Source organism: Babylonia areolata, chromosome 1 (assembly GCF_041734735.1).
Source record: "Babylonia areolata isolate BAREFJ2019XMU chromosome 1, ASM4173473v1, whole genome shotgun sequence".
Lineage (NCBI taxonomy): Eukaryota > Metazoa > Mollusca > Gastropoda > Neogastropoda > Buccinidae > Babylonia > Babylonia areolata.
The window spans coordinates 71,493,201-71,521,076 of NC_134876.1; the positions used below are offsets into that span (position 1 = coordinate 71,493,201).

Sequence of the window (27,876 nt, forward strand, 5' to 3'; positions counted from 1 at the left end):
AACTGAAAAAGTCTATTTGCTTTGAGTTAAGAGTAATATATTGGAATATTGTTACTGTGAAACACTACTGAAGCTGTGAAGGTGAAAACTGAGAAGTGCTGGTATGTATCAACACCTTTTTCATCCCTGTGAATTGAAGATTAAGGTGTTCTGTGCGGATTACAGATTTTTGATAGTGGCAGTAAAGTGCTATAAATGGCTCTGATTTGTGTTGGATTGTACCATTTCAAATGTAACTTTCAAAATCTTTTGACTTATCCTTGGACCCCTTGAATTTAAGGAATTTTTTATTTTCCACAGTTGGAGCCATGATTGTTACATTGGGATAGCCAACCTGGTTGTACATGAGTGTGTCTGTGCATTGGCAAATACATGCAGTGAAAAGAGAAGTTTTAATGGATGTTTTGAAAGACAACTGATGCGGAATATCAGGGCAGTTATTTCCAAGTGGGTGCCTGTTTGAAGGTGCAGCATGACTAGAAAAAGGAAATTTGATTGGATTTTTTCTTCAAATATTAGTTTAGAATTCATTCCCATTAGAATCAAAAACTTTTTCAAGTATATGACAGGATTGTGTATTTGATAGTGAATTTATGGACAATGGGTGCCCCAAAGAGTTGATTGGATGGAGTGTGCCAGTAAACCAAAGTGATTTATAACAGTAATGAAAAGTTTACATTTTTCTAAACAAGGACAGGAGAGTCTTATACCTGGAACTGAAGATAACATTTGGTTAGCAATGTTTTATTATTATGTTTGTGTGTTTTTTGGGGTTTTTTTTTTTTGCATTTGTTGGCATTGATTTCATGCTGAGGAACATTTTCAAGTTTTTCGTTCTTGAGCAGAAAAACTAGGACTTCGTGAAGAAATAAACTAATCTTTTGCAGAATTCATCATTCCTATTTGTCACTGTTGCTGTCTCCTGTTTTGTTATCGTTGTTTGTTTTTTTTAAAACTTTTCTCTGTATTTCTTAAGATTTTTAATTATTTTTTTCAAAGACAGCTTTTGTTGGATTGTATTTCTGTCACATTATTTTGCTCTGTGCTTTTGCAGCTTGTGTTTTTCACCTGTTGCACACTATTGTCTTGTTTGTTAGATCACATCTCCATTTTCCCCTCTGCTTTTGGTAAGCACTACCACTGACTGCTTTACAGGGGAAAGGGAACGTGCCTGGTTTATTTTGTTTTTTGTGTGTGTTTTTTGTTTGTTTGTTTGTTTGTTTGTTTGTGTTTCCTTTTGGTTGTGTTGGGCGTGGCTGTGGAGATACTCGACCAATCTTCAGTTGTATTAGTATTGCAGCTTGTGTAAAATGAACCCTTATGTCATAGTCACATCTCCCATATACCTGTTTGTTTTCAGTTATTTTCAGGACTTGATTGCACAATATTTGTCAGAGCTGTATGTCACGGAATATGCTCAATGTACATGAGGTTGAGGTGGCATCATGAAATATTCTTGAGGAACATTTTGTGCATGTGTGTGTGTTTAGACTTGATGCAGGTTAGATATTGGTTTTGTTTTATAGTGTGGTGGATGGGTGTATATCTGAACAAAGAAAGAAATATATTAATGCTGCAAATTCTCATTTGCTGTAAGTTATATATTAAGTTTTATATTTGAACAAAAAAAGAAATGGGTTGATTCTGCAAATTGTCATTTGCTTTAAGTTACATGTTCATGATATATATATATATATATATATATATATATATATTTACATATTTACATACACACACACATATTGTTGTTTTTTGCCTAATGTTTTCTTTACAGTCTTATTCATGATGGTATTTATGATGATTTGTCACTTCAACATTTCTCCAGTGCATGTATATTTAAAAGCAGTATTTGTGTCAGCATGATCAACTGTATATTCATGAATACTGCATCACACACACACACACACACACACACACACACACATATATATACACATATGAAATAGTGTATACCGCTTGGATGGGAGTTAATGTATTGTGCATGTTTTGTTTTTTATCCTGTGTAATGATACAAATTATGAAGAAAAAAAAAACAGGCACATATAAGTAGGCGTAAATATGGGCATGTGTATATGCTATAATAAAGTAATGAATCTGTCAGTCAGCCAGCCATGAGTTAGGCAGGTGTGGATTCTTTTTAAAATTCTCTTTACTCATTGACTTTCCCAGAAGTGTTATGACTTAAAAAAGCTCACATAAAGAAGCTCACATAGGAGCAACGTTATCATTGCCAATAAGTGCCTCCATCGTCTTGTTTTGATCAGCTTGTTACAGTGTTATGGTATAACTGCATGTGCAGCTGATTCAAGGAAATTGTCTAGTATCTTCACAATCTTTGGGGCAAGTATTGTATTGTATTGTATTGTCTGGCCAGGATCTGTATGTGTTGTCCTTTGTATCTACATTTGATGCAATGTTTTTTTGTAGTTTATGTTTGCTCGCTTAGTTGGACCAACCTGTATGTCTTTTTTGATGAATGGTATTTTTATTGGAACTATGGTATTGTAAAGTGCTTAGAGCAGAATAATTTGATTATGCGCTTTTCTTTTTGTTGTTGTTGTTGTCTTTGTCTAATTTGTTCTTCATCAATTTTCATCCAGGCATTTTTGGTGTTCATGTGATCCTTGCTTTTAATGCCCAGTACTGTTGCTTTTCACCTTTGTCATAATATGATTACTAATGCCTTAATAACTCTTTTAGGTGATATGATTCTCTTATTATGATATTCAACATTTTGATTCTTACTTGCTTTTGTTATTTTTATGGTTTTGGCTTTGTGAAATTACAGTTTTCAGAGTCCTTTGTTAATATAAACTAATAAAGCTTTATATGCTTAACCGCTGAAGTGGTTTGAATTACTTGCATGTTAAGCTGTTAAGACATGTGCATCATCGTTCTTTTTCATCGATTATTTTTTAAAGTTGTTGAAGATTTGGTCTACACCTAGTCATTGGAATCATTCTGCTTCAGTTTACAGGTGGGGTTTTTTTTTGTGTGCAGGTGTGTTCATGATTCTGTGGAAGAGTTGTAAAAGTAAAAATATACTGCAATCTTTGTATGTACTACATCATGACAACTCTTTTGAATAATCCTTGTAAAGTCAAAGGGTCAAAATAAATGATTTCAGCACAGATTAATCATCAACTTTGAAAACTCTTCTTGCCGGTTTCAAGCATAGATTACGGCAGCTAGCCAGTTTCAGTTTCAACGTGGCATCAGAGTTGATTAATACATGCTGCCCCACCCCATGACTGCGATTTTTTGTTTGTTTGTTTTTTGATTTTTTGCTCTCTTTTTTTTTAAGGGGAGAGTGGTGACTAGATCGGGCAGGTACATGACATACACGGATGCCCAGTGTACTGGTTAGTCCTGTAGAATCTAATAAATGCAATGAGTTTGTAAGTGTATGGTTAGTAAGTTATATGGTTTGATGATAGAATTGGCCGTAATGACAATAAAACACAACTGAATGTTACTGTTTCTTGATCTCACACAGCAGTGAGACAGACTGTAGTGTGTTACTGTTTCTTGATCTCACACAGCAGTGAGACAGACTGTAGTGTGTTGTTTCTTGATCTCACACAGCAGTGAGACATACTGTAGTGTGTTGTTTCTTGATCTCACACAGCAGTGAGACAGATTGTAGTGTGTTGTTTCTTGATCTCACACGGCAGTGAGACAGACTGTAGTGTGTTGTTTCTTGATCTCACACAGCAGTGAGACAGACTGTAGTGTGTTATTGTTTCTTGATCTCACACAGCAGTGAGACAGACTGTAGTGTGTTGTTTCTTGATCTCACACGGCAGTGAGACAGACTGTAGTGTGTTATTGTTTCTTGATCTCACACAACAGTGAGACAGACAGTAGTGTGTTATTGTTTCTTGATCTCACACAGCAGTGAGACAGACTGTAGTGTGTTGTTTCTTGATCTCGCACGGCAGTGAGACGTACTGTATTGTGTTGTTTCTTGATCTCACACAGCAGTGAGACAGACTGTAGTGTGTTATTGTTTCTTGATCTCACACAGCAGTGAGACAGACTGTAGTGTGTTGTTTCTTGATCTCACACGGCAGTGAGACAGACTGTAGTGTGTTATTGTTTCTTGATCTCACACAACAGTGAGACAGACAGTAGTGTGTTATTGTTTCTTGATCTCACACAGCAGTGAGACAGACTGTAGTGTGTTATTGTTTCTTGATCTCACACAGCAGTGAGACAGACTGTAGTGTGTTATTTCTTGATCTCACACAGCAGTGAGACATACTGTAGTGTGTTATTGTTTCTTGATCTCACACAGCAGTGAGACAGACTGTACTGTGTTATTTCTTGATCTCACACAGCAGTGAAACATACTGTAGTGTGTTATTGTTTATCTCACACAGCAGTGAGACAGACTGTAGTGTGTTGTTTCTTGATCTCACATGGCAGTGAGACAGACTGTAGTGTGTTGTTGTTTCTTTATCTCACACTGCAGTGAGACAGACTGTAGTGTGTTGTTTCTTGATCTCACATGGCAGTGAGACGTACTGTAGTGTGTTATTGTTTCTTTATCTCACACAGCAGTGAGACAGACTGTAGCGTGTTGTTTCTTGATCTCACATGGCAGTGAGACGTACTGTAGTGTGTTGTTGTTTCTTTATCTCACACTGCAGTGAGACGTACTGTAGTGTGTTGTTGTTTCTTTATCTCACACAGCAGTGAGACAGACTGTAGTGTGTTGTTTCTTGATCTCACATGGCAGTGAGACGTACTGTAGTGTGTTATTGTTTCTTTATCTCACACTGCAGTGAGACAGACTGTAATGTGTTGTTGTTTCTCAATCACATGGGGGTGAGACAGACTGTAATGTGTTGTTTCTCAATCACACATGGGGGTGAGACAGACTGTAATGTGTTGTTTCTTGATCACACATGGGGGTGAGACAGACTGTAATGTGTTGTTGTTTCTTGATCACACATGGGGGTGAGACAGACTGTAATGTGTTGTTGTTTCTTGATCACACATGGGGGTGAGACAGACTGTAATGTGTTGTTTCTCAATCACACATGGGGGTGAGACAGACTGTAATGTGTTGTTTCTCAATCACACATGGGGGTGAGACAGACTGTAATGTGTTGTTGTTTCTTGATCACACATGGGGGTGAGACAGACTGTAATGTGTTGTTTCTTGATCACACATGGGGGTGAGACAGACTGTAATGTGTTGTTGTTTCTTGATCACACATGGGGGTGAGACAGACTGTAGTGTGTTGTTGTTTCTCAATCACACATGGGGGTGAGACAGACTGTAGTGTGTTGTTTCTTGATCACACAAAGGTTGAGACAAACTGTAATGTGCTGTTGTTTCTGCCTCTTGCCAGCAGACTGTAATATGTTGTTTCTACCTTTTGCCAGCAGACTGATATATTGTTGTTTCTGCCTCTTGCCAGCAGACTGTAATATGTTGTTTCTGCCTCTTGCCAGCAGACTGATATGTTGTTGTTTCTGCCTCTTGCCAGCAGACAGTAATATGTTGTTGTTTCTGCCTCTTGCCAGCAGACTGTAATATGTTGTTGTTTCTGCCTCTTGCCAGCAGACTGATATATTGTTGTTTCTACCTCTTGCCAGCAGTCTGTAATATGTTGTTTCTGCCTCTTGCCAGCAGACTGATATGTTGTTGTTTCTGCCTCTTGCCAGCAGACTGTAATATGTTGTTGTTTCTGCCTCTTGCCAGCAGACTGATATATTGTTGTTTCTGCCTCTTGCCAGCAGACTGATATATTGTTGTTTCTGCCTCTTGCCAGCAGACTGATATATTGTTGTTTCTGTCTCATATTGTTGTTTCTGCCTCTTGCCAGCAGACTGATATATTGTTGTTTCTGTCTCTTGCCAGCAGACTGATATATTGTTGTTTCTGCCCATTGCCAACAGACTAATGTGTCGTTTCTGCATGTTGCCTGCAGACTGAATGTGATATTGTTTCTGCCTGTTGCCAGCCCAGCCACTGGCCAACCACACGGAGAACGCCATAGAATTGGTGCGCATGGTGTGGGGCTTCATCACCAAAGAGGCTGACAACTTGGGACACGCCTTCTCTGAAACAGTCAGTCCCACGTTCCTGCAGTCACTTTCACCTTCTTCAGTTTCTTTTATTAACATTTTCATTCTTCTTGATTCTTTAGATGCTCCTCTCATTCTCTGTGATTGGGCTTTCATTTACACCTGTGACTGTTTTTGTTCAGCTGTGCAGCCTTTATTATTATTATTATTATTTTATTATTATTTTCATTACTACTACCTTTTTTTTATATCACAATTATTATTTATTTATTTATTTATTTATGTAAGCTTATCTATCTATATATATATTTTTTTTTTTTTCAAGGCCTGACTAAGCGCGTTGGGTTACGCTGCTGGTCAGGCATCTGCTTGGCAGATGTGGTGTAGCGTATATGGATTTGTCCGAACGCAGTGACACCTCCTTGAGCTACTGAAACTGAAACTGAAACTTACTCTGTAGTGTTGTTTTTCATGCTTGCTTGATTGTTTGTTTTCTTTTTTAGTTGGGAGGGTAGTTCCTTTCTTGTTTTTTTTCAAACAGTATGTGCAAAGTATGACTATATTTCTATAGGTCACTTACCTTGGGTTCTTTAACGTTTAATGTAAAAATCAGGCTGTTGAGCGCATCATTATATAGGCCACATCCCTGAATTTTTTTTTTAATTGGGAATTTATTTGCACATAAGCTACAGTAGTTTATAAGCCGCAAATGTTACACATACAAAAAAAAGAAACGAGTGCAAAAACATCTCAAAATTAGACACAGAAAATGAGAAACTCAGCAGATTGCCTTCAGTTTAAAGCTGCATTATGGAAGTTGTCTGAGCAAGGGCGATCAGCTGACTGTTTCATGTGCATAAAGGCCATGTGTTAATTTGGAGGGAAAAAAACATGAACAGTTCTTTGTCATCGTTCGTGGGCTGCAACTCCCACGAGCGGGCTTTTACGTGTTTGACCATTTTTACCCCACCATGTAGGCAGCCATACTCCATTTTCAGAGGCGTGCATGCTGGGTATGTTCTTCTTTCCATAACCCACTGAACGCTGGATTACAGGATCTTTGACATGTGTATTTGATCTTCTGCTTACGTATACACACGAAGGAGGTTCAGGCACAAGCAGGTCTGCACATATGTTGACCTGGGAGACCGGAAAAATCTCCACCCTTTACCCACCAGATTGAAAGTCCAACGCTTTAACCACTCGGCTATTGCGCCCGTTGCATGAACAGTTAAAACTAACACACTATTACAGTGAGTTTTTAATTCACAAGGAGTCGGAACTAGTTTTGAAACCTAAAGTGAATTTAAAGATAGACTGGAGACTGACGGCAACACTTGATTTGACCTGAATGTGTCATCGGGAAAAATCTGCATCATTGGAAAAATCCACTAAAAAGCCGCTTCGTTATTTTGGCCGCAGGGGTCATAGTTGAGAGAAAAAGTTGTGGCTAATAGTCCGAATTTTACCATATATTTCAGTCAAAGTATGTTTTCCCAAAAGTGGTTGCAACATTGGCAGGTCAGCACACATGATTTAGTTCAGTGGACAATGTGTAACTGTGTACTGGTGTGTGTCGGTCAGTTGATGATGTATCAGTGTGTACTGGTGTGTGTCAGTCAGTTGAGGATGTGTCAGCCTGTACTGGTGTGTGTCGGTCAGTTGATGATTCAGTGTGTACATGATGTGTGTCAGTCAGTTGATGATGTATCAGTGTGTACTTGTGTGTGTCGGTCAGTTGAGGATGTATGATTGTGTACTGGTGTGTGTCAGTCAGTTGATGATGTATCAGTTTGTACTGGTGTGTGTCGGTCAGTTGATGATTCAGTGTGTACATGATGTGTGTCAGTCAGTTGATGATGTATCAGTGTGTACTTGTGTGTGTCGGTCAGTTGAAGATGTATCAGTGTGTACTGGTGTGTGTCGGTCAGTTGATGATGTATCAGTGTGTACTGGTGTGTGTCGGTCAGTTGATGTATCAGTGTGTACTGGTGTTTGTCAGTCAGTTGAGGATGTATCAGTGTGTACTCGTGTGTGTTGGTCAGTTGATGATATATTCAGTGTGTATTGGTGTGTGTCGGTCAGTTGAGGATGTATCAGTGTGCATTGGTGTGTGTCGGTCAGTTGAGGATGTATCAGTGTGCATTGGTGTGTGTCGGTCAGTTGAGGATGTATCAGTGTGCATTGGTGTGTGTCGGTCAGTTGGGGATGTGTCAGTGTGTATTGGTGTGTGTCGGTCAGTTGAGGATGTATCAGTGTGTACCGAAGTGTATCAGTTTGTTGATGATGTATCAGTGTGTGCTGGTGTGTGTCGGTCAGTTGATGATGTATCAGTGTGTATTGGTGTGTGTCGGTCAGTTGAGGATGTGTCAGTGTGTACTGGTGTGTGTCGGTCAGTTGATGATGTATCAGTGTGTACTGGTGTGTGTCAGTCAGTTGATGATGTATCAGTGTGTACTGGTGTGTGTCGGTCAGTTGCTGGACGAAGTGATGGCCCTGCTGGACGTGTTGGGGGTGTGGGACACAGAGGCCGGTCACGGGTGGACGGAGATGGTACACCTGGGCTTTCACATCCTCCTTGTCTTCGCCAGTCAGCCACAGCTAGAGGTGTGTTTTTTTGTTGTTTTTTTCTTTGTCGTTGCCTGGTGAATGAGTCCGTAGGGTACTGGAGAGGGGAGTGGTGTATGATTTAACCCATTCAGGAGGGGAGTGGAGTATGATTTAACCCATTCAGGACACTGCTGCTGTGGGGTACTGGAGAGGGGAGTGGAGTATGATTTAACCCATTCAGGACACTGCTGCTGTGGGGTACTGGAGAGGGGAGTGGAGTATGATTTAACCCATTCAGGACACTGCTGCTGTGGGGTACTGGAGAGGGGAGTGGAGTATGATTTAACCCTTTCAGGAGTGGAGTGGAGTATGATTTAACCCATTCAGGACACTGCTGCTGTGGGGTACTGGAGAGGGGAGTGGAGTATGATTTAACCCATTCAGGAGGGGAGTGGAGTATGATTTAACCCATTCAGGACACTGCTGCTGTGGGGTACTGGAGAGGGGAGTGGAGTATGATTTAACCCTTTCAGGAGGGGAGTGGTCTATGATTTAACCCATTCAGGACACTGCTGCTGTGGGGTACTGGAGAGGGCAGTGGAGTATGATTTGACCCATTCAGGACACTGCTGCTGTGGGGTACTAGAGAAGGGAGTGGTGTATGATTTAACCCATTCAGGACACTGCTGCCTCAGGCCAGAACCTTTTTTTTGGCTGAGGCTGCCTAAAAAAAAACAACAGAAATGAGTAGTGGAACAAAAAGCACTGGCATTTTTTATTGTAGACAGATTGTCTTAAAACTTGGCATGATAGATTTATGCTTTTGTTTTTTTCTGCATTAAAATCTTTGTCACTTGACAGTAGGCTTCCTTCGGTCATGGCTGACCATGGATAGAGTATATCCGACCTAATGTCTAATTGGGCTGTCAGCTTGGACCAAGCAGCGTCACCTGTGACTGTAGAGACCCGATGCGAGAGAGACAGTCTCTGTCGCAGTGATCGCATGTGTAAGCTGATGCTGGTCTGTCGGCTGCCGTCCCTTTTCTGCGAGCTCGCTTTTCTGCTGCAGCAGCTGACAGTTTGTCCTCACCAATCCGTAGCTGCTTCTTGAGAGTGCTTCTCCATCTGTTGCAGTCATCTGCAAGGCCCTCCCAGGACTCAGTGTGCCTTCATGTCACGTTTGCAAACGTCTTTGTATCTCAGCTGTGGGCGGCCGATGCTTCTCTGCCCCGTGGTGAGCTCTCCATAAAGGATGTCTTTTGGGATGCGACCATCTTCCATGCGGCGAACGTGGCCCGGCCAGCGCAGCCAACACTGTCTCAGCATGGTATACATGGTCGGGAGGCCAGTGCGAGTCAGGACTTCGGTGTTTGTCACCTTGTCTTGCCAGGAAATGCCGAGTATGCGCCGTAGGCTTCTCAGGTGGAAGGTGTTGAGCCTTTTCCCCTGACGAGCATATGTGGTCCATGCCTCACTGCCATACAGCAAGGTGCTGAGGACGCAGGCATTGTATACAGCCATCTTTTTCTTTGTGGTCAGCTTGGGATTTATCCACACTCTTTGTGTGAGGCGGGCTAGCGTTGTGGCTGCCTTCCCAATCCTCTTATCGATCTTGGTGTCAAGGGAGAGGTTGTCGGTGATGGTGGACCCAAGGTAAGTGAACTGATGGATGGCTTCAAGCTCGTAGTCATCAATGGTGATGGCTGGTGGAGATGGCGTGTCTTGGCCTAGGACATTTGTCTTCTTGACACTGGTGGTCAGACCGAAATCTTTGCAGGCCTTGGAGAAGCGGTCCATTAGTGACTGCAAGTCCCGCTGGGTGTGGGTCACAACTGCGGCATCGTCATCAAAGAGCATGTCTCTGATGAGGGCTTCATGGACTTTTGTCCTTGCTCTGAGGCGGGCAGTCAGAATCATATATGTATATTGTGATATATATGTGCATGTAATTATTACAGAAATCTACCTCAATACAATATTTGTTTACATACCCATGTGTGTGCAGCCATGTTCAGCTGCAACTGTGAAGCTGACAACACTTGTCCAGACCAAGCTGATCAGCAGCTCTGCTGAGGCCTCCTTCATTCTGGGCTTCCTGCACGACCTCATCGTTAAGGCTGTGGAGGGTGAGTCCCACACACCTCTGTCCTTGTGTTATGTGATACTGTATTATTCTTTAGTGGCAACAGATTTATCTGTGAAACTGAGGCTGTTCTCCCCAGGGAGAGCATGTTGCTGCAGTGCAGAGCCACCTTTTTTTTCTATTTCTTTCTGTTTTTTTGTTTTCTCTGCCTGCAAGTGTATTTCTTTTCCTATCAGAGTGGATTCTTCTACAGAATTTTGCCAAGGACAACCCTTTAGTTTCTTTGGGCTCTTTTTCATGCACTAAGTGCATGCTATACATGGGACCTTGGTTGACTCATTGAGCCCTGCACCCGAGCATTGCTGAGGTGTTAAAATTTGTCTCATTGAAATGGATTTCACATGTGCATAAACCACGAGGAAAGAGAACTAACTACTGCAATATTTCCAGATGTGTCTACATGAAATTTGGAGGAAAAACGGTATGTTTCTGCAGTTTTTATGCATCACTATGGCATGGAAACTGGCCGAGGCTGTAAACTCCCCAGGGTTAATTGTCTCCTCCGAATAACTAGCATCCAGACCATCACTCAAGATCTAGTGGAGAGGGAGAAAATACTTGCAAGATGGGATTTGATCCTGAATGCTCAGTCTCAAGTTTCCTAGGCAAAGGCATTACCACCAGGCCACCACTCCACTGGTGATTTGGGGAGTAGGGGTGCGGGGGGAGTGTTGGAAAGTCTATGATCATTCTTTGACTGAATGCTCAGACGTTAAGCTAGAGATTGGGGTTCTGTTGAACACCCAGTATTCTTTCATCATTTCCTGCATGGAATTTCTGAGAAGTTTGTTTGACGCGTTGCAGAGGATTCGGAGAACTACACATACTTGATGAACGTGCTGAAGGCACTGATTGGCAAAGCTCACACCTTGCTGACCATTGACCACCTGTTGCCCCACCTGCCCCACACCGCCATGAGTCCTACTTTCTTTGACGACTTCCGTACCTACTGCAACACAGAGGAGTGGCTCAGCTTCATGCACAACTATGTGAGTGTACAACAGGAATCACCTGTCAAGATGAAGTTTTTACATTTCTTACTTGTCCGAACTGTACGTCCTTGCCAATAAAGGGAAGGGAATTGAGTCTTGACAGGGAATTGAGTGTGGACAGGTAGGTGAGAAATGGCCAAAATAATGTCATCACATTGTTTGCAGGTGCGCACTGGGATTCTGAAAGAAATGGGGAGAAATAAGGCATGGTGCACTGTAGTTAGAATCAGAAATACAGAGTGGCCTTTGTAAGTTTCTTTGCAGGACAGTGGATTTTCGTGAAGACTGCACTGCATAATCATTCATGTATATGGCTATTCGGTCACCTCCATCAGTTTTTAACCTTGGGCAAGCACGTATGTCTGTGTGTGTGTGTGTGTGTGTGTGTGTGTGTGTGTGTGTGTGAAAGTATAACATACTTCCTACGGAAACTTTTGTTTTCTGACTTTCATGGATCTGCCACGGGACTAGTTGACTGGTTCATCTGTCTCTCCCCGTCCCCCTCCAAAGAGGACAAATTATCAAGCAGGTCAGAAACACAAGACAGCCTGTTTGGAGAGAGGGACGTGTTGCAGGATGAGGGTGGTGTGTTTCAGATCAAGCCTCAGTACAACCACTTCATGGAGAGCCACTTTGGGGAGACCAGCACCAACCTCAACACCTACTGGATGGAGTGTCAGGAAGCAGTGGAGGTCACCTACCACAAGCACAACAGGGAGATTGGTGACAGCAAACTCAAGTTGCAGGTAAGTAGAACCATCAGTCCTGTGTGAATCAAACCCTCTGGATAGAAATGCTTCATGGTCCTTGTCTGTCTGTAAGTTTCCCATGCTCTTCTGTGTTTTTCATTCTTAACAGTAACAAAACTGATTTGTTTTTGAATATTTTGGTTATATTTCTGAAATACTTATTCCAAAACAACTGGTTCATTTCATTACCAGTTTTTAAAAAGATACAAAAAGAATCTTTTATTCGTCAAATTTGGGACGGCTATATTCCATATTTTGTCACTTCTTTTCTGAATTGCCCTGCTGAACATAAGTATTTTGTGTGGTTGCAGAGCCAGATTTTCGATGCTTGCTCTGGGCGGGTATCCACGGAGACTCGTCGGTTCCAGAACCTGCTGACTCAGCAGAAGAATCAACACCTGTCCACCTTGCGCCAATGGAAGGCTACCAAGAAGTTTTTCATTAGCGAGAGAGGGGCATGGAGAGAAAAGTAGGTACCAGAACCATTAAGGAATCTGCTGCTAGGCTTGAATCAATCAATCAAAAATACTTTATTAATTGAAACCTAGCATTATTATTGTCATTGTTGTTATCTTGGCAGAGTGTGAGTTTGTCTTGTGGGCAGTGCAATGTAAAGTTTTTATTCAGTGGTTTTGATGTTAGTATGCATATCAGTTGGCATACACTGTCAAAATATTTATTTGGTGTCATATACTGTACCATGTCAAACTGATGCAAACTAGGCCTATACACTGTCAAAATAGTTAACTGATTGAAATTTCATTCATGCATTATGTCCTGTTTTTAGCTTGTTGTTTAGTGTGATTTTAACATAAGTGAAAAACTTAACTTTGTGGAAAGATTTCATTTAAGTAGATGTCAGTTAGATTTTTATAGAAATAGTGTAAAATGGTAAATCAAATTGATAGATTGGTGTCTCTGTGAAAATATTTGCAGTTTCATGGTTTTATTGGTTCTTTTTTTTTTCTTTTTCTTTTAATAAAAGGGTTGCAGGGGCCAAGACAATACCATTTTATCTTCGGAATTCAAAATTGATGGCATGCTGCTAATTGTTTAAGGGCCTTAGGCTTACATAGCATAAGATCTTTTGATTTGTATCAGATGGAGAATATGACATAGAAACAGAGACAAACATACCTGGAAACTATCCAGATACCAACATTGACCATCAACAGGCACATTTACAGTATTGACATGAAAATACTGTCATGATCAGACAACAAAACAGCTGAATGTATATTCAGTCTTTGACAATGATATCAGTCAGTTTTCTTTCTTTATATATATATATATATATATATATATATATATATATATATATATGAATTCAGAGACAGAAACTGAAAAATTGAAACTGTTGACGGTTTGCAGATACACAGACGTGGTGCACTGGAAACTGTCCAACCAGGAGAACTTCTCCCGCATGAGAGTGAAGATGATTCCCAACTTCACCTTTGATCCTCACCATGATGCCAGTCAGCAGAGAGATAATTTAGGTATGACGTTATGAGTTGTGGTGTTGTGTGTGATGTTCATGTTTGGGTGTATAGGAGAGTGAGGAAGATGGACAATTAGTCTGATTCTGTGCATCACTAAAAAGACTGTGTCTTCAGCCCCGCAAAAGTGCAAATAATGACAAAAACTGTTAATGAAACAAGTCCTAACCATTATATTTTACGTAAGATTAATAGGAGGACAATGTAATTGCCTTGACTACAAGTTACATCGTCATTGTCATTGGGATCGTTTGCCTGCAAGTGATAGCTTTCTGATTGGGTACTGTCAGTTCTCAAGATACAGCACTCTAGCTCTGCACCAGGTCTGACGTATTATGTGTGTTTGTGTAGGTGGGCCATCAGAAGAAGATGCGATAGCAGCAGAGAAGATCCGTGTTGCCAAGGAAGCTCTGGTGTCCAAGGAGAACATCGCTGATGACACGCTGGGGGATGAGGAGTGGAGTGTCATCAGCGCCTCCAGGTAAACACCTAATGCCTCCAGATAAACATCTGTTGCCTCCAGGTACACACCTAGTGCCTCCAGGTACACACCTAGTGCCTCCAGGTAAACATGTAACTGTTGTGTGGTCAAATGGTTAGAGTGCTGGATTCTTGCCAGTTTCCTGAGTTTGATTCTCAGTTTCGGTGCATGTGGTGGGTCAAGGGTGGTTTTTTCTGATCTCCCAGGTCAACAGATATGCAGACCTGCTAGGGCCTGAACCACATTCATGTGTATACGCATGCATATGATCAAATACACATGTTAAAGATCCTGTGATCAATGTCAGGGTTCTGTGGGTTATGCAAACAAGAACATAACCCAGTATACACATCCCCGAAAATGGACTATGGCTGACTAAATGGCAGGGTAAAAATTGTCATATGCCTAAAAGCCCATTTGTACATATGAGTGAGTTGTAGCCCAGGAATAAGGAAGGTAAACACCTAGGGTTTATCACAAAGGAAAGGTGGTAGTAAGAGCATTCTGCTTTTGGACAGGTGTCATCAACCCCAAAATAAAGTGAAGACATGTTCTTTATGTTGTGAGCAGAAAATACACAGAAATGTCCTTGCCTAGGACATTCTTCATTACAATGAATAAGTAAAAAGTTTGTAATGTATAAACTACAAAATTAGCACAAAGTGTGGGTAGCAGTTGAGTTGACATCCACTTGAACCACTATCATCATCATCACAGTTGTCTTGGTGATAGTGACACCTGTGTGACAAAAGGTACCACTGCAGCGTGAACCTTGAAGCACATGCCAGCTGAAGAGGCCAGGCCACAGTTGTGCCTTGTCACATTGCAGAGTAGGTTCATAGCTACTGACAGCTTGTTTGGCTGACTGACTGACTGGCTGACTGACTGACTGTTGTGTTTGGGACCCGCATGGATGAATAATCACAGCTTGTTTGACTGACTGACTGACTGACTGACAAACTGACTGACTGACTGTTGTGTTTGGGACCCGCATGGATGAACAATCACAGCTTGTTTGGCTGACTGACTGACTGGCTGACTGACTGAATGTTGTGTTTGGGACCCGCATGGATGAACAATCACAGCTTGTTTGGCTGACTGACTGACTGTTGTGTGTGGCACCAGTGTAGAGGAGTACACAGGCAAGGAGAAGCTGGTCATCTCTGAAGACGTGGAACTGGTCACCTTGGTGGATGTCATCAAAGGTCGCCTGGAGGTCACCACTACCCACATCTATTTCTTTGACTGCAGCAGCAACAAGGAGGAAGGTCTGGGTCATTTTTAAACCACTCTGTTCCCCCCGGAGCACACACACACACACACACACACACACAGCTGCAAATTGTATAGGAATTTTGGAGAAACAAAAATTTGTATTTTGGTCATTGCTTTACACTTCTATGTCTGTACAATTACACATACTTCAGTTGACTGTGATGGACATGTAGGCAGAGACACACAGATACACACAAGCATGTACACACACACACAAACACATACACAGGGTTTTAGAATGGATGGAAATGAAAACAGATTTTAATTACACATACTTAACCTTGACCCACTAGTGCAGACTCCGGCAGGGGTCTGATTCCTGTCCTTTGCAAACTACTACCCACCTATGCGGAGAAAACGAAAGTAGCTACGGCCGATAAGATTTTCAATATGATTATTATTTTCAACTTGATGTAACTTGGCAACAGTGGTATTAGTACAAAGTCATGATAACTGGGTGTGTAATCCATTTCAGGTGGTGAAGATTTTAAGTGGTCACTGACACAGCTACGGGAGATTCACTTTCGTCGCTACAATCTGCGAAGGAGCGCTCTTGAGATCTTTCTGGTTGACCAGACAAACTACTTCATCAACTTCCCCAGAAAGGTAGAAACATAGCGCAGGTTGTATGTCTAATAACAATGATTTGGGAAGTGGATAAATTTGATCTGGCTGGACTGAAGTTTGTCAGACTTGCTGAACAGAATATCATTTCAAATCTGGCCTTGGAACACATCTGTACAAAACTGCTTTTATGGATGTCTAGGTGTTGGCATGTGGTGTTGTGTGTGTGTGTGTGTGTTTGTGTGTGTGTTTGCTTTTTCATTGACACATTTGAATTGTCTTTTTCATAAGTCTGTTAAAATGCCTTGTGGTGTTAATTTTTGTTACTATGTTTTTCCTTTTTTGATGTTAATTGTATGTACTCTGGGCCCCTATTCAGTGGAGGTTGAGTGCATTTCAAATGCCCATATTGTTATCATCATCATTATTATTATTATTATTATTATTATTATTAAACTTATAAGAACCTGTTTATTGTATGTTCCTTGTTATCAAAGTTTTGTTAAGGAAAAGGAGTTATTTTTGAAACATCACTATGCTGTTGATATAATTTCTGTTGTATATGCTGTTCAGGATTACTTTATAGAAAGAATTCTAGTTCTGAAGTTTCAGTTAATAAAGGACTTGGTATAAAGTATTTTGGGAATTTTATTTTTAGTATATCAGATTTTTCATGGATTCATTAAAGTATTTTCATTATTCTAGCACAAGTGTTTTGTTTTCTTTGATTTGGTTGGTTTGTGTTGTTTTTGTGGTTTTTTTGTTTGTTTTTTCAACCTGAAATTGGTTAGTTGTGTAGCAGCTGATTGCCAATAAATGTTTTCAGGTCATTCAGACAGTGCTTTCTATGTACTTGACGAGCATATTTAACTGCGGTGTAAATCATTTTCAGCACATGAGGAACAAAGTGTACACCCGTATTTTGAGCCTGCGGCCTCCAAACCTGAGCTACTATGGCACCAGGTCCCCAGCTGAGCTGCTGAAGGCCTCCAACCTCACGCAGGTGATGATGGCCAACACCTGGCTTTTTCACATTTGATATTGTTGCTTATAGGACAGCCAACCACACATGGCCATATCAGGACTGCACAGCAGTACAAAGTATTTGACCGTGTTCAACACATATCTCTGTCACATCTGAAAAACAAGAACAGCAACAACAAAACCTGCAAAACAACACATTCATAACATATTATCTTAACCATTAAGCTCCTTAAGGAAAATAAGACTAGGCTTTGCTGAGTGCATTAGCCCTTCCACTTATCCCCAGATCACAAAAAATCATAAAAAAGATGAGAGTGTTTCAAAGCTACACAAAAAAATACATGAAAAAGATCAAATAGACAAATGACACTGCAGAATGGACAGCTAATGCCCATCCCATGTTTACAATACCGCTACCTCATCGACAGAGCCAGCAAAGACAGTACAACTCAGACTGCTGAAAAGAGAGAAAAGTGTCAAGGCTTGTTGGAAAAAAGAAAGGGGAGTTGACTGGGAAGCAGACATTAGTGAAGAAAGAAAAAAGGCAGAAACAAAGAGAGCAATAGAAAAGAGGAAATTTTGAACGCAGAATTTCCAGAAGGTGGGGATGCTGTTTATCTTGAGAGACCCCCAGGATATCATGGGGTACAGTTCTGGGCAGGTGTGGTTTATTGAAAGCACGCTGAGTGACTGACTTGTCTTGCTCCAGGATGACAAGATAAAGAAATGTAGCTGTCATACTGTGTTTCATTCACTGGACATGGTTACCAGCAGTCCTCTTCTGTTCAGTGTATTCTTTCTGCCATACATCATTCAGTTCTTGTTTGAAATGAGAATATGTGGGGTGGAGGAGGGGACTCATAGGCTGGTAGTTCACTTTCAAGAACTTTAAATCACATTGAAAATCATGTTGCCTCTTGCACAGCAGATCATTTCATGTCCTTGTTGGTTTCAGTGTGGATGTGATGATGATGGTAAGATGAGATGTTTTGTCTTTCAGAAATGGGTGCAGCGGGAGATCAGCAACTTTGACTACTTGATGCAGCTCAACACCATTGCCGGGCGCACGTACAATGATCTGAGCCAGTACCCTGTGGTGAGACTCTGCAGCTTTCCTCACAGTGCAAAGTTAAATGTGTTTTTGTTGGCTCCATTCATTCATCATTACTGTTATTATTGATACTTACATAGCACCTACCTCCAGTCAGAGACCGGACTCTAAGCACTTTACAAACACGGAGTCATTTGCACGACAGGCTGCCTACCTGGGTAGAGTCAGCTGATAGCTGCCTTTGATTCGTTTCCTGTATCACTCATTCAGGCTTCAATCATGCGCACACAGACACAAGTATATGAGAGTGGATTTTTCTGCATGAATTTGCTAAGGACAATCCTTGTTTTGCAGTGGGTACTTTGATATGCATTAAGTGCATGCTGCACACAGGACCTTGGTTTATCATCTGAATGGTTTCAGATCTGTTCAGTCACTTTTGTTTTTTGGATATCATTTTGTTTGTGACCATTTGAGTGACACACTGTGTGTCACAGTTTCCCTGGATCCTGCGTGACTATGTGTCGGAGGAGCTGAATCTGGAGAATCCGGGAGTATTCCGGGACTTGTCCAAACCCATGGGCGTTGTCAACCCCAAGAACGAAGAAGAGGTCCGCGACAAGTGAGTCGTTTGTTATTCAGGTTCCTTGCTGTAAGTCTGTCTTTTAAATGTGACATGTGGAGCAGACTGACACACATGCTTGGCATGAAAAATCATCGACATTGCTTTGGTATGTAAATAAAAAACAGACAACAACAAACAATACCAAAAAAATCAAACTGGACTCTGTGTGGTGGTGCAAAAATAATTTATATATTATTTGTACACAGTTTAGTTCCCAGCTTTGTTTCACTGCAGGAGCTCTGTGAGTACAACAAGAGACATGTTTTATGTCCAGAGGGAAAAAGCTTTTCACACCATTTTGGAAATAAGGCTGTGGTTTACAGTACTAGTGAAAAATATTTCTTGTGATGTTTAACATTCATTTTAGGCTTTTTTCCGACCATTTTTAAAGAAATGATGGATGTTCAGTCATGAAATGGATGTAGTTGACTAGGCCATGATTAGCATGAGTTTATTTTTCTGGCCATAATTCTCTGACAGGTGTGATTAAATCTGTGGGCTGTGATGCAGGTTTGACACGTTTGAGGACCCAACAGGGACGATAGAGAAGTTTCACTATGGGACCCACTACAGCAACGCAGCGGGCGTGATGCACTACATGGTGCGCATGGAGCCCTTCACCACCCTCCACATCCAGCTGCAGAGTGGAAAGTGAGAGTTGTCTCCCTCTCTGCTTTCTCTTTTCTCCTCTCTTGTTCCCCTCTCTCTCACACATCTGCTTGCACCAGTGGACTTGAACGAGATAAAACAAAATGACAACGAACCATACCAGCCTTTGTCTTCACTGTTGATTTATCTTTTCTCACTCTTTCTTTCTGTTAGTCTCTTTCTCTCTCTCTCTCTCTCTCTCTCTCTCTGGGATATTGCACAGGGGTAGTTTTGATGTGATCTTTATTTGGATAAGTTGGGCATGGGTTGTTTTTTCTTTTCGTGTTTTGCTACCCCATCATAAGCATCATTTCAGTTGCATTAATCCCACACTGTTCATCCCGAGTTCCACACACACAGCCAGAAGCAAGTTTCTCTGCTGCACATGTGGATAAACATCAATAAAAAATATATTCTGATGAAAAAAAAAAAATTCAGCTATTGTCTTTTTTTTTGATGACAGACCCAAGACAGAATGTTGTTCAACCAACACACTGTGTTTATTTGCTTTTCCTTAGAACTGTTTCCTGTGTTGACATTGTGTCATTGTATTGTATTACTTTTTATCACAACAGATCTTTCTGTGTAGAATTCAGGCTGTTCTCCCCAGGGAGAGCACATCGTCTCAGCACAGCACCACTCTTGTTTTTTGTTGTTGAATGTGAGTGGATTTGATTTACGATCAAAGTGGACTTTTTCTGCAGAATTTTGTCAGGGACAACCCTTTTTCTTTGATGCAAGCTGAAGCACATGGTGCACACAGGACCTTTTTTTTTAAAATCTCATCCGAAAGACTAGCACCAGACCACAACACAAGGTCAAGTGGAAGGTGGAGTTAAACTTTAAGTCCACTGTGGTTTGCCAATGCTGAGATTGTGACAGACCAGCCTGAGTGTGGCCATGTATGAGGGACTCAGAATGAGCAGTGTGGAGAAATGCCACTGAAAACAGGGCAGCGAAAAAAACAATACAATTCCCAGTCCATATTACTGTACTGTTGATACACTGGACATGTGCTTTGTGCTGGAGAAGGGTGCCAGACTGGTTAAGGTGTTTATCTGCCAATACTGTGTTACATGAGGGTCTGGGTTTGAACCCTGCTCTCACCCTTTCTCCCATGTTTGATTTGAAAATCAAAATGAGCATCTGACTGGAAAATCAAATCGAGCGTCAAGTCATTCAAATGAGATAAAGTGAGGTCCCATGTGCAGCACATACATGGCACACTAAAAAAAAAAAAACCCAAAAAACATGGCAACAAAATTGTTTTTCTCTGGCAAGATTCTGTAGAAGAAATCCATGCACAGAAATGTACAGGTATATATAGATATATTTAGGTAATTCTGTAGAAGTCCACTCTGATATATTCATACATATACACATATATACATATATATATATATATATATATATATATATATGTATATTTTATAGGTTCATAAATGTATATGCATGCACTCAAGGCACATAGGGTTATGCTGCTGCTCTGGCATCTGCCAAACAGATGAGGTGCAGCAAATATGGAATTGCCCGAAGGCAGTGACGCCTCCTTGTGAAACAGAAAGTGTATGTGTTGTGTGTGTGCTGTGCAGGTTTGACGTGGCAGACCGTCAGTTCCACTCCGTCCCAGGCAGCTGGAGCTCCCTGATGGACAACCCCAACGATGTGAAGGAGCTGATTCCAGAGTTCTTCTACCTGCCCGACTTCCTCATCAACGCTGACAGTGAGTCACCACACTGCTCGAAACCCAAGAGTTATTCCATTGTGGTGGTTTGAATTCTAGAAATGTCTTTTTTTTTCTTGTGATTTTGAGAAAAGGCAGTGTGTTGTGTGTTGTTGGTGTGGGGTGCTATTGGAGAATTTGTTTGGTTTTTGACTTCTCACCCGATGTTGACCAGTGATGGGTTTCAAGGCCCTGTTTCAGCATGGTGCTGTGTCCTTGGGAAAGGCACTTGACTCTGGTTTTCCTCACTCCATCCAGGTGTGAATGGGTTCCTGACTTTGGTCTGGAAAGTCTAAAAGCAATGGAAGTAGAGGATTGGTCCCCTCACCTTTTGCCAAGCCCTAGACACAGTGAACATAAATTCACTGCCACTACAGTTGTAAAAGGCAAAGGGGCCTTTAATCTTGTTAACTGTTGATTTATCATTTTTTGGTAGAAAGTGTTCAGTCCTGCCTCACTTCATTATTTTTTTATGATCAAACCAATAAAAAAAAAAATCTTACAAGTGTACACTTCTCTCCTCGTAAGTGGCAGTGTAGTCTTCTTTTTTGTGTGTAAAATATCAAGTTTTCTGAAGTATACAGTGTTCATTTACAGGTAATATGGTATTTCTTGACAGATTAGAAATCAGATGATTTTGTTTAATTTGTGTTTAGTTTCAACAGCTGCTGTCCTCCTTGAATCATTCATTGAATCATTAGTTCCAGTGGGTTTTTGCTCAGTCTTGGTTCTACATTGTGTACACACAGTGTGTGCTCAGGACTGTGAATCATTGAAAGTTTCATGTATTAACAGATTCACATACACAAACACTTACGCCCACACACCTGCATTTTTTTCTCTTTTTTTGTGTCTTTCTCGGTCTCTCTCACTACGCACGTGCATGCACACACGCACACACTCTGCATCATCAAAAAAAGATGACAGCTAACATGGCGCCCTTCCTTCCACCCCCCATAGTGAAACAAATTTAAAAAATCAAACTGTAAGAACTGCAGTCATCTCCCCCAATCCCCCAGTTTCCGTTATCTTCTCCCCACTTCACTCGCCCTCAGAAACATTTTAAATACAATAGAAATACTTGAAAGGTAAATGCTTTTTTGTCAGCTAAACAGAAATGACATTCATTTGCTTTTATTATTTGTTCTGCTTGTATTTATTCAGTGTGTGTTTATTTTATTCATCTACAGTTGTTGATACTTTAACTAAGCAACATTATTTTTACCATATGTTGTCAGCTGTGGCAGATTGAATAACATTCATTTGTTTTTATTATTCATTTGATAAATGTGTATGTATTTTGATGTGCTACAATTGTTGATACCTTGACAAAACAAAAATATTATTACCTATGTTATCACCCTTGGCAGGTTTTGATCTTGGTCAGCTTGTTGATATCTGAACAAAACAACTTTATTTTTACACAACGTTATCACCTGTGGCAGGTTTCGATCTGGGTCGGCTTCAGATCACTCGTGATCCCGTGAACAACGTGGTGTTACCTGGCTGGGCACGAACACCTGAGGAGTTCATTCACAAACACAGACAGGCTCTGGTCAGTTTTGCCACATGTGTACCTGTCATTTCTTGTCGGCATGTCTCATCTCCACACCTGTCAGACTGTGTTCAGCTGTGTCTTGTGTAGTTAGTGGTTTGTGATGATATGCCACGAGAGTGTGTGGATCTACTTATGTCAGTGTGCATATAAATTTGAATGTGCAGCATCGAAAAGACTCACTTTTGTTTGTTTTCATTGAATATTTGTTTGTGATTTGTAGATGAATAATTGAGAAATTCTTTTTTTTTTTTTTTTGATAAATTACTAGAGAGAATTATATGTTTAGATGCTTACATTTGCTGTTAGTGAATCTCAGAGAATGTCATGGTTTCTCAAACATTTGTCTTTGTCTGCATATGTTTCCCCATGTTCTGACCACCTTTGTTCAAATTGTGTGTGTCAGTAAGTACATGTGTTTGAGTGATTGTGTTCAGGACTTTTTATCATTGAATGTCACTATATTACCTGTCAGAACTTAGATGATTGATGTTACTCGTGAAAAATTATGTCATTTATTGTGTGCACAGGAGAGTGAGTATGTGTCAAGCCATCTGAATGAGTGGATCGACCTGATCTTTGGCTACAAGCAGAAAGGACCTGCTGCAGCTGAAGCTCTCAATGTCTTCTACTACGTCACTTACGAAGGTTTGATTGATGTGGATACTATATAGCACCTGTCCCTGGTCAGAGATCAACCTCTAAGCACTTTACAAACACTGTGCTTAACTGATTCTTATATGTTGTTATGAATTCATTCATTATTACATAAGGAAAGGAAAGAAAACAGTTGTGATGAAATAAATGTCTTCTGTATGGTATCCCTGTATTCTGTATGTCAGCTGTACAGTTACGGAGTGCACTGTCAAAGGCATACTTTGTACACAAGTGGCACACATCGTCATCAAACACACACTCAGTCCCCTTGAAGACACTGGCAAGCAATGTTCGAACAGTGTAGAGGCTAAAGCCAGTAAGCTAAAAGCAGTGAGTGAGAAGACAAATGGTGGAGAAAGCAAGCATGCCCATATTAGTATGGTAATATCTGTACTCGGTCAAAGGGAAGCACCAGATGTAACAGATGAATCAGTACTTTGATACAATGTGTGAAGGATCTAATGTATCCCAACAGATACGTAACAGAAGGTGTGTGTGTGTGTGTTTCAGTCATCTGTTCAATTTATAAGTTGGAAAAGATGGAGAGATAACTGGAAATTGCAAAACATTGTCACATAATAGAAGGAACAACAATGGTCAGTCTTTTTTTGTCTTTTTTTTTTTGTTGTTTATGGTTTGTTTTTTAAAGAAGGCTGATGGTGACTGAAGGTGTGTGTGTTGTGTGGGCAGGTGCTGTAGACCTTGACGCCATCCAGGATCCCCGGGAGAGGGCGTCCTTGGAGGGCATGATCAACAACTTCGGTCAGACCCCCACCCAGCTGCTCAAGGTCAGCCTGCTGTCTGCTCTGCTGAAGGCAGCACTTTGTACTGATATGTTGAGACTGTTGTTTGCGGGATTTGTTGCATTCGTTACACAAAATGATTTGAAATGCTTTTTTCTTTTCTTTTTTTTTTTTTACATAGATACAAACATGTGCATGCATACTTATGTGTGCACACATGCACACAAGCATGCACACTTGGGCGCACACTTGTTCATCAGTTTGATGGATGAATTAAGAGATCCACAAGATCCACAACGTTTCCTTGTGATGTATATTGTTCTGTTGAAAAGTGTTGTATTTTCTTGCAGCAATTTAAAGTAAATGTCAGTAACTTAAGTTTTATGGTTCATTGTCATACAGTGTTCTGTTTTGTTTTGATTTTTACCACAGTAAAGATGATTTGTTTTGATTTTTACCACAGTAAAGATGATTTGCTCAAAAACAGAGGCAAGTATCAAAATGTGTTCACTGGTATAAGTATAGATAAGGTTCAGCTTCTGTGATTTAACACTTTGTACCCTGTCAGTACAGCTGCCCTGCAGTCACTGGACTAGCCCTACCACAGATGAGTGCACTGTCAAGCCATACTTCATGCACAAAAAGCACACATGAAAAACATGCTAAGACCCTTGAAAATGCTGGTGAACAACACAGAGGCTAAAGCCAACAAACTAAAATCACTGAGTAAGAATACAACTGATTGAGAAAGCTAAACCTTTGTGCCTACTGCAAAATGGAAATACCGTTCTTGGTCAAAGGAAAGCAAGAAGTTACTTCAGATAAATCCATACGCTTGGTACAAAGTGTTAAAGTTGTGTGCGTTGGGCTTGGCTAGAGGGGACAGTGTGAGTGCATAGTTCTGCAGTTTGCCTGGTGTTGGACAGTACACAGTACTGAAGTGTGCATTGTGTTGGACAGTACACAGTACTGAAGTGTGTATTGTGTTGGACAGTGCATAGTGCTGAAGTGTGCATTGTGTTGGACAGTACACAGTACTGAAGTGTGTATTGTGTTGGACAGTACACAGTACTGCTGTGTGTATTGTGTTGGACAGTACACAATACTGAAGTATGCATTGTGTTGGACAGTACACAGTACTGAAGTGTGCATTGTGTTGGACAGTACACAGTACTGAAGTGTGTATTGTGTTCGACAGTACACAGTACTGCAATGTGCATTATGTTGGACAGTACACAGTATTGAAGTGTGCATTGTGTTGGACAGTACACAGTACTGAAGTGTACATTGTGTTGGACAGTACACAATACTGAAGTGTGCCTTGTGTTGGACAGTACACAGTACTGAAGTGTGTATTGTGTTGGACAGTGCATAGTGCTGAAGTGTGCATTGTGTTGGACAGTACACAGTACTGAAGTGTGCATTGTGGTGGACAGCACACAGTACTGCAGTGTGTATTGTGTTGGACAGTACACAATACTGAAGTGTGCATTGTGTTGGACAGTACACAGTACTGCAGTGTGTATTGTGTTGGACAGTACACAATACTGAAGTGTGCATTGTGTTGGACAGTACACAGTACTGAAGTGTGCATTGTGTTGGACAGTACACAGTACTACAGTGTGTATTGTGTTGGACAGTACACAGTACTGAAGTGTGTATTGTGTTGGACAGTGCATAGTGCTGAAGTGTGCATTGTGTTGGACAGTACACAGTACTGAAGTGTGCCTTGTATTGGACAGTACACAGTACTGAAGTGTGCATTGTGTTGGACAGTACACAGTACTGAAGTGTGCATTGTGTTGGACAGTACGCAGTACTGAAGTGTGCATTGTGTTGGACAGTACACAGTACTGCAGTGTGTATTGTGTTGGACAGTACACAATACTGAAGTGTGCATTGTTTTGGACAGTACACAGTACTGAAGTGTGCATTGTGTTGGACAGTACACAGTACTGAAGTGTGCATTGTGTTGGACAGTACACAGCACTACAGTGTGTATTGTGTTGGACAGTACACAGTACTGAAGTGTATATTGTGTTGGACAGTGCATAGTGCTGAAGTGTGCATTGTGTTGGACAGTGCATAGTGCTGAAGTGTGCATTGTTTTGGACAGTACACAGTACTGCAGTGTGTATTGTGTTGGACAGTACACAGTAATGAAGTGTGCATTGTGTTGGACTGTACACAGTACTGAAGTGTGTATTGTGTTGGACAGGACACAGTACTGAAGTGTGTATTGTGTTGGACAGGAGCCTCACCCAAAACGTATGTCCTTTGAGGAGGCCGTTGCCAAGGCCAACAAGACTGGTCGGCCAATGAGCATCTTCTACTTCCTGTCAGACCTGAAGCCTTTCTTTGTAGAGGTAAGGACTGTGGTTCACAGCTGGATTGCATGAGCAACATTAGCAGTGCTAAATTTACCTAGCATTCTGAATTTTCCTCTCTAAACTGCATCCACAGACTTATGCACAGCAAACTTTGTGCTGCCGAGACTGCTTTTGCAAACCGGCCCTGGACCTAGATGTCTTGTCTTTTGTTCCTCTCGATCCTTGTCTCTCTGTCTCTCTTCCTCCGTCTCTCCTCCTTTCTTGTCTGTTATCCAATACGTTTCATTCCTCACCTCATCACTACCCCTCACCTTCTTTTCATCTGACACTTGTATGCATTGCATCCAAAGTCCGTTCTTCAATAAACCTTCTGAGTTCACTCCTTATCTCTCCTATCCCTCTTATCCTTTTTCACAAAACAGTACACATTTTCCATCAGTGTTTAATTATGATTTTGTGAAATTGTTCAGCTGCACCTTTCGGTACCCTCTCAGCATCATTTCTCCCACACTGCAAACTTTACCCTGTGTACACACTGTTTCAGGTGTCCAGTGATGTGGACCCACTGGTGTATGTCCACGTTCCTCGCAGTCAGACCCGGTCCATCTTGCAGAAGGGCATGCCAGACAACATGGTGTGTGCTGTTTTCACATGACTGCAGGGGAGAGAAGTCACCAAACTTGACAGTGTAGTGCTACATGCTGCAGTTCAGGCACCTGATAATTGTTCCTTTTTTTCTCTGATTTGATGAAAGATGACATCACCAATTTTATGCAAACATGAAATTAGAAAAAGAAAATGACATTCCAGAAGTAAATATTATCTTGTGTCAGTTTGTTTTAACTCTGCCTGTTTCTGGCTGTTTATTCTTCTGTTAGTTTATCAGTTTATCTGATTTTAGGTAATGAAGTTATTTTTATCTATTTATTCTCTCAGTTTTCAAGTTCATGCACTTAATGATTTTTAAATGATTGTTGCCTTGTGTTTTATTGTTCATCTTGATACCATGACAGAATGAACTTCATGTCAGGGGTCTTTCAGTATCAACAGCATCCCACCTTCTGGAAAATGTGTGCCAGAAATTTCCTCTTTTCTATTGTTCTCTGTGTTTCTACCTTTTTCCTTCCTACACTGTTGCTGCATTTTCTGCTTTCCCAGTCCATTCTCCTGCCTTTTTTTGAACAAGGCTCAACTTTTTTCACTGTGTGTGTGTGTGTGTGTGTGTTTTGTTGTTGTTGTTTGCAGTCTATGATTTACTTTTTTTTGTTTGC

General features: G+C 41.0%; 1 protein-coding gene across 1 annotated transcript in view; it reads left to right on the forward strand.

The window, feature by feature from the left end:
• Nucleotides 1–27,876, forward strand: part of LOC143286845 (neurobeachin-like protein 1) — an 86,496-nt gene that overhangs the window by 43,433 nt on the left and 15,187 nt on the right. Inside the window, exons 32-51 of the mRNA XM_076594682.1 lie at nt 5,976–6,082; nt 8,515–8,646; nt 10,595–10,715; nt 11,537–11,721; nt 12,321–12,470; nt 12,785–12,942; nt 13,845–13,969; nt 14,321–14,450; nt 15,576–15,718; nt 16,201–16,331; nt 17,182–17,292; nt 18,274–18,369; nt 18,822–18,946; nt 19,460–19,600; nt 21,190–21,320; nt 22,766–22,875; nt 23,406–23,523; nt 24,223–24,320; nt 26,528–26,641; nt 27,150–27,239. Of these exons, the coding sequence (XP_076450797.1) occupies nt 5,976–6,082; nt 8,515–8,646; nt 10,595–10,715; nt 11,537–11,721; nt 12,321–12,470; nt 12,785–12,942; nt 13,845–13,969; nt 14,321–14,450; nt 15,576–15,718; nt 16,201–16,331; nt 17,182–17,292; nt 18,274–18,369; nt 18,822–18,946; nt 19,460–19,600; nt 21,190–21,320; nt 22,766–22,875; nt 23,406–23,523; nt 24,223–24,320; nt 26,528–26,641; nt 27,150–27,239 (2,516 nt within the window). The remainder of the gene's footprint in view (nt 1–5,975; nt 6,083–8,514; nt 8,647–10,594; nt 10,716–11,536; nt 11,722–12,320; nt 12,471–12,784; nt 12,943–13,844; nt 13,970–14,320; nt 14,451–15,575; nt 15,719–16,200; nt 16,332–17,181; nt 17,293–18,273; nt 18,370–18,821; nt 18,947–19,459; nt 19,601–21,189; nt 21,321–22,765; nt 22,876–23,405; nt 23,524–24,222; nt 24,321–26,527; nt 26,642–27,149; nt 27,240–27,876) is intronic.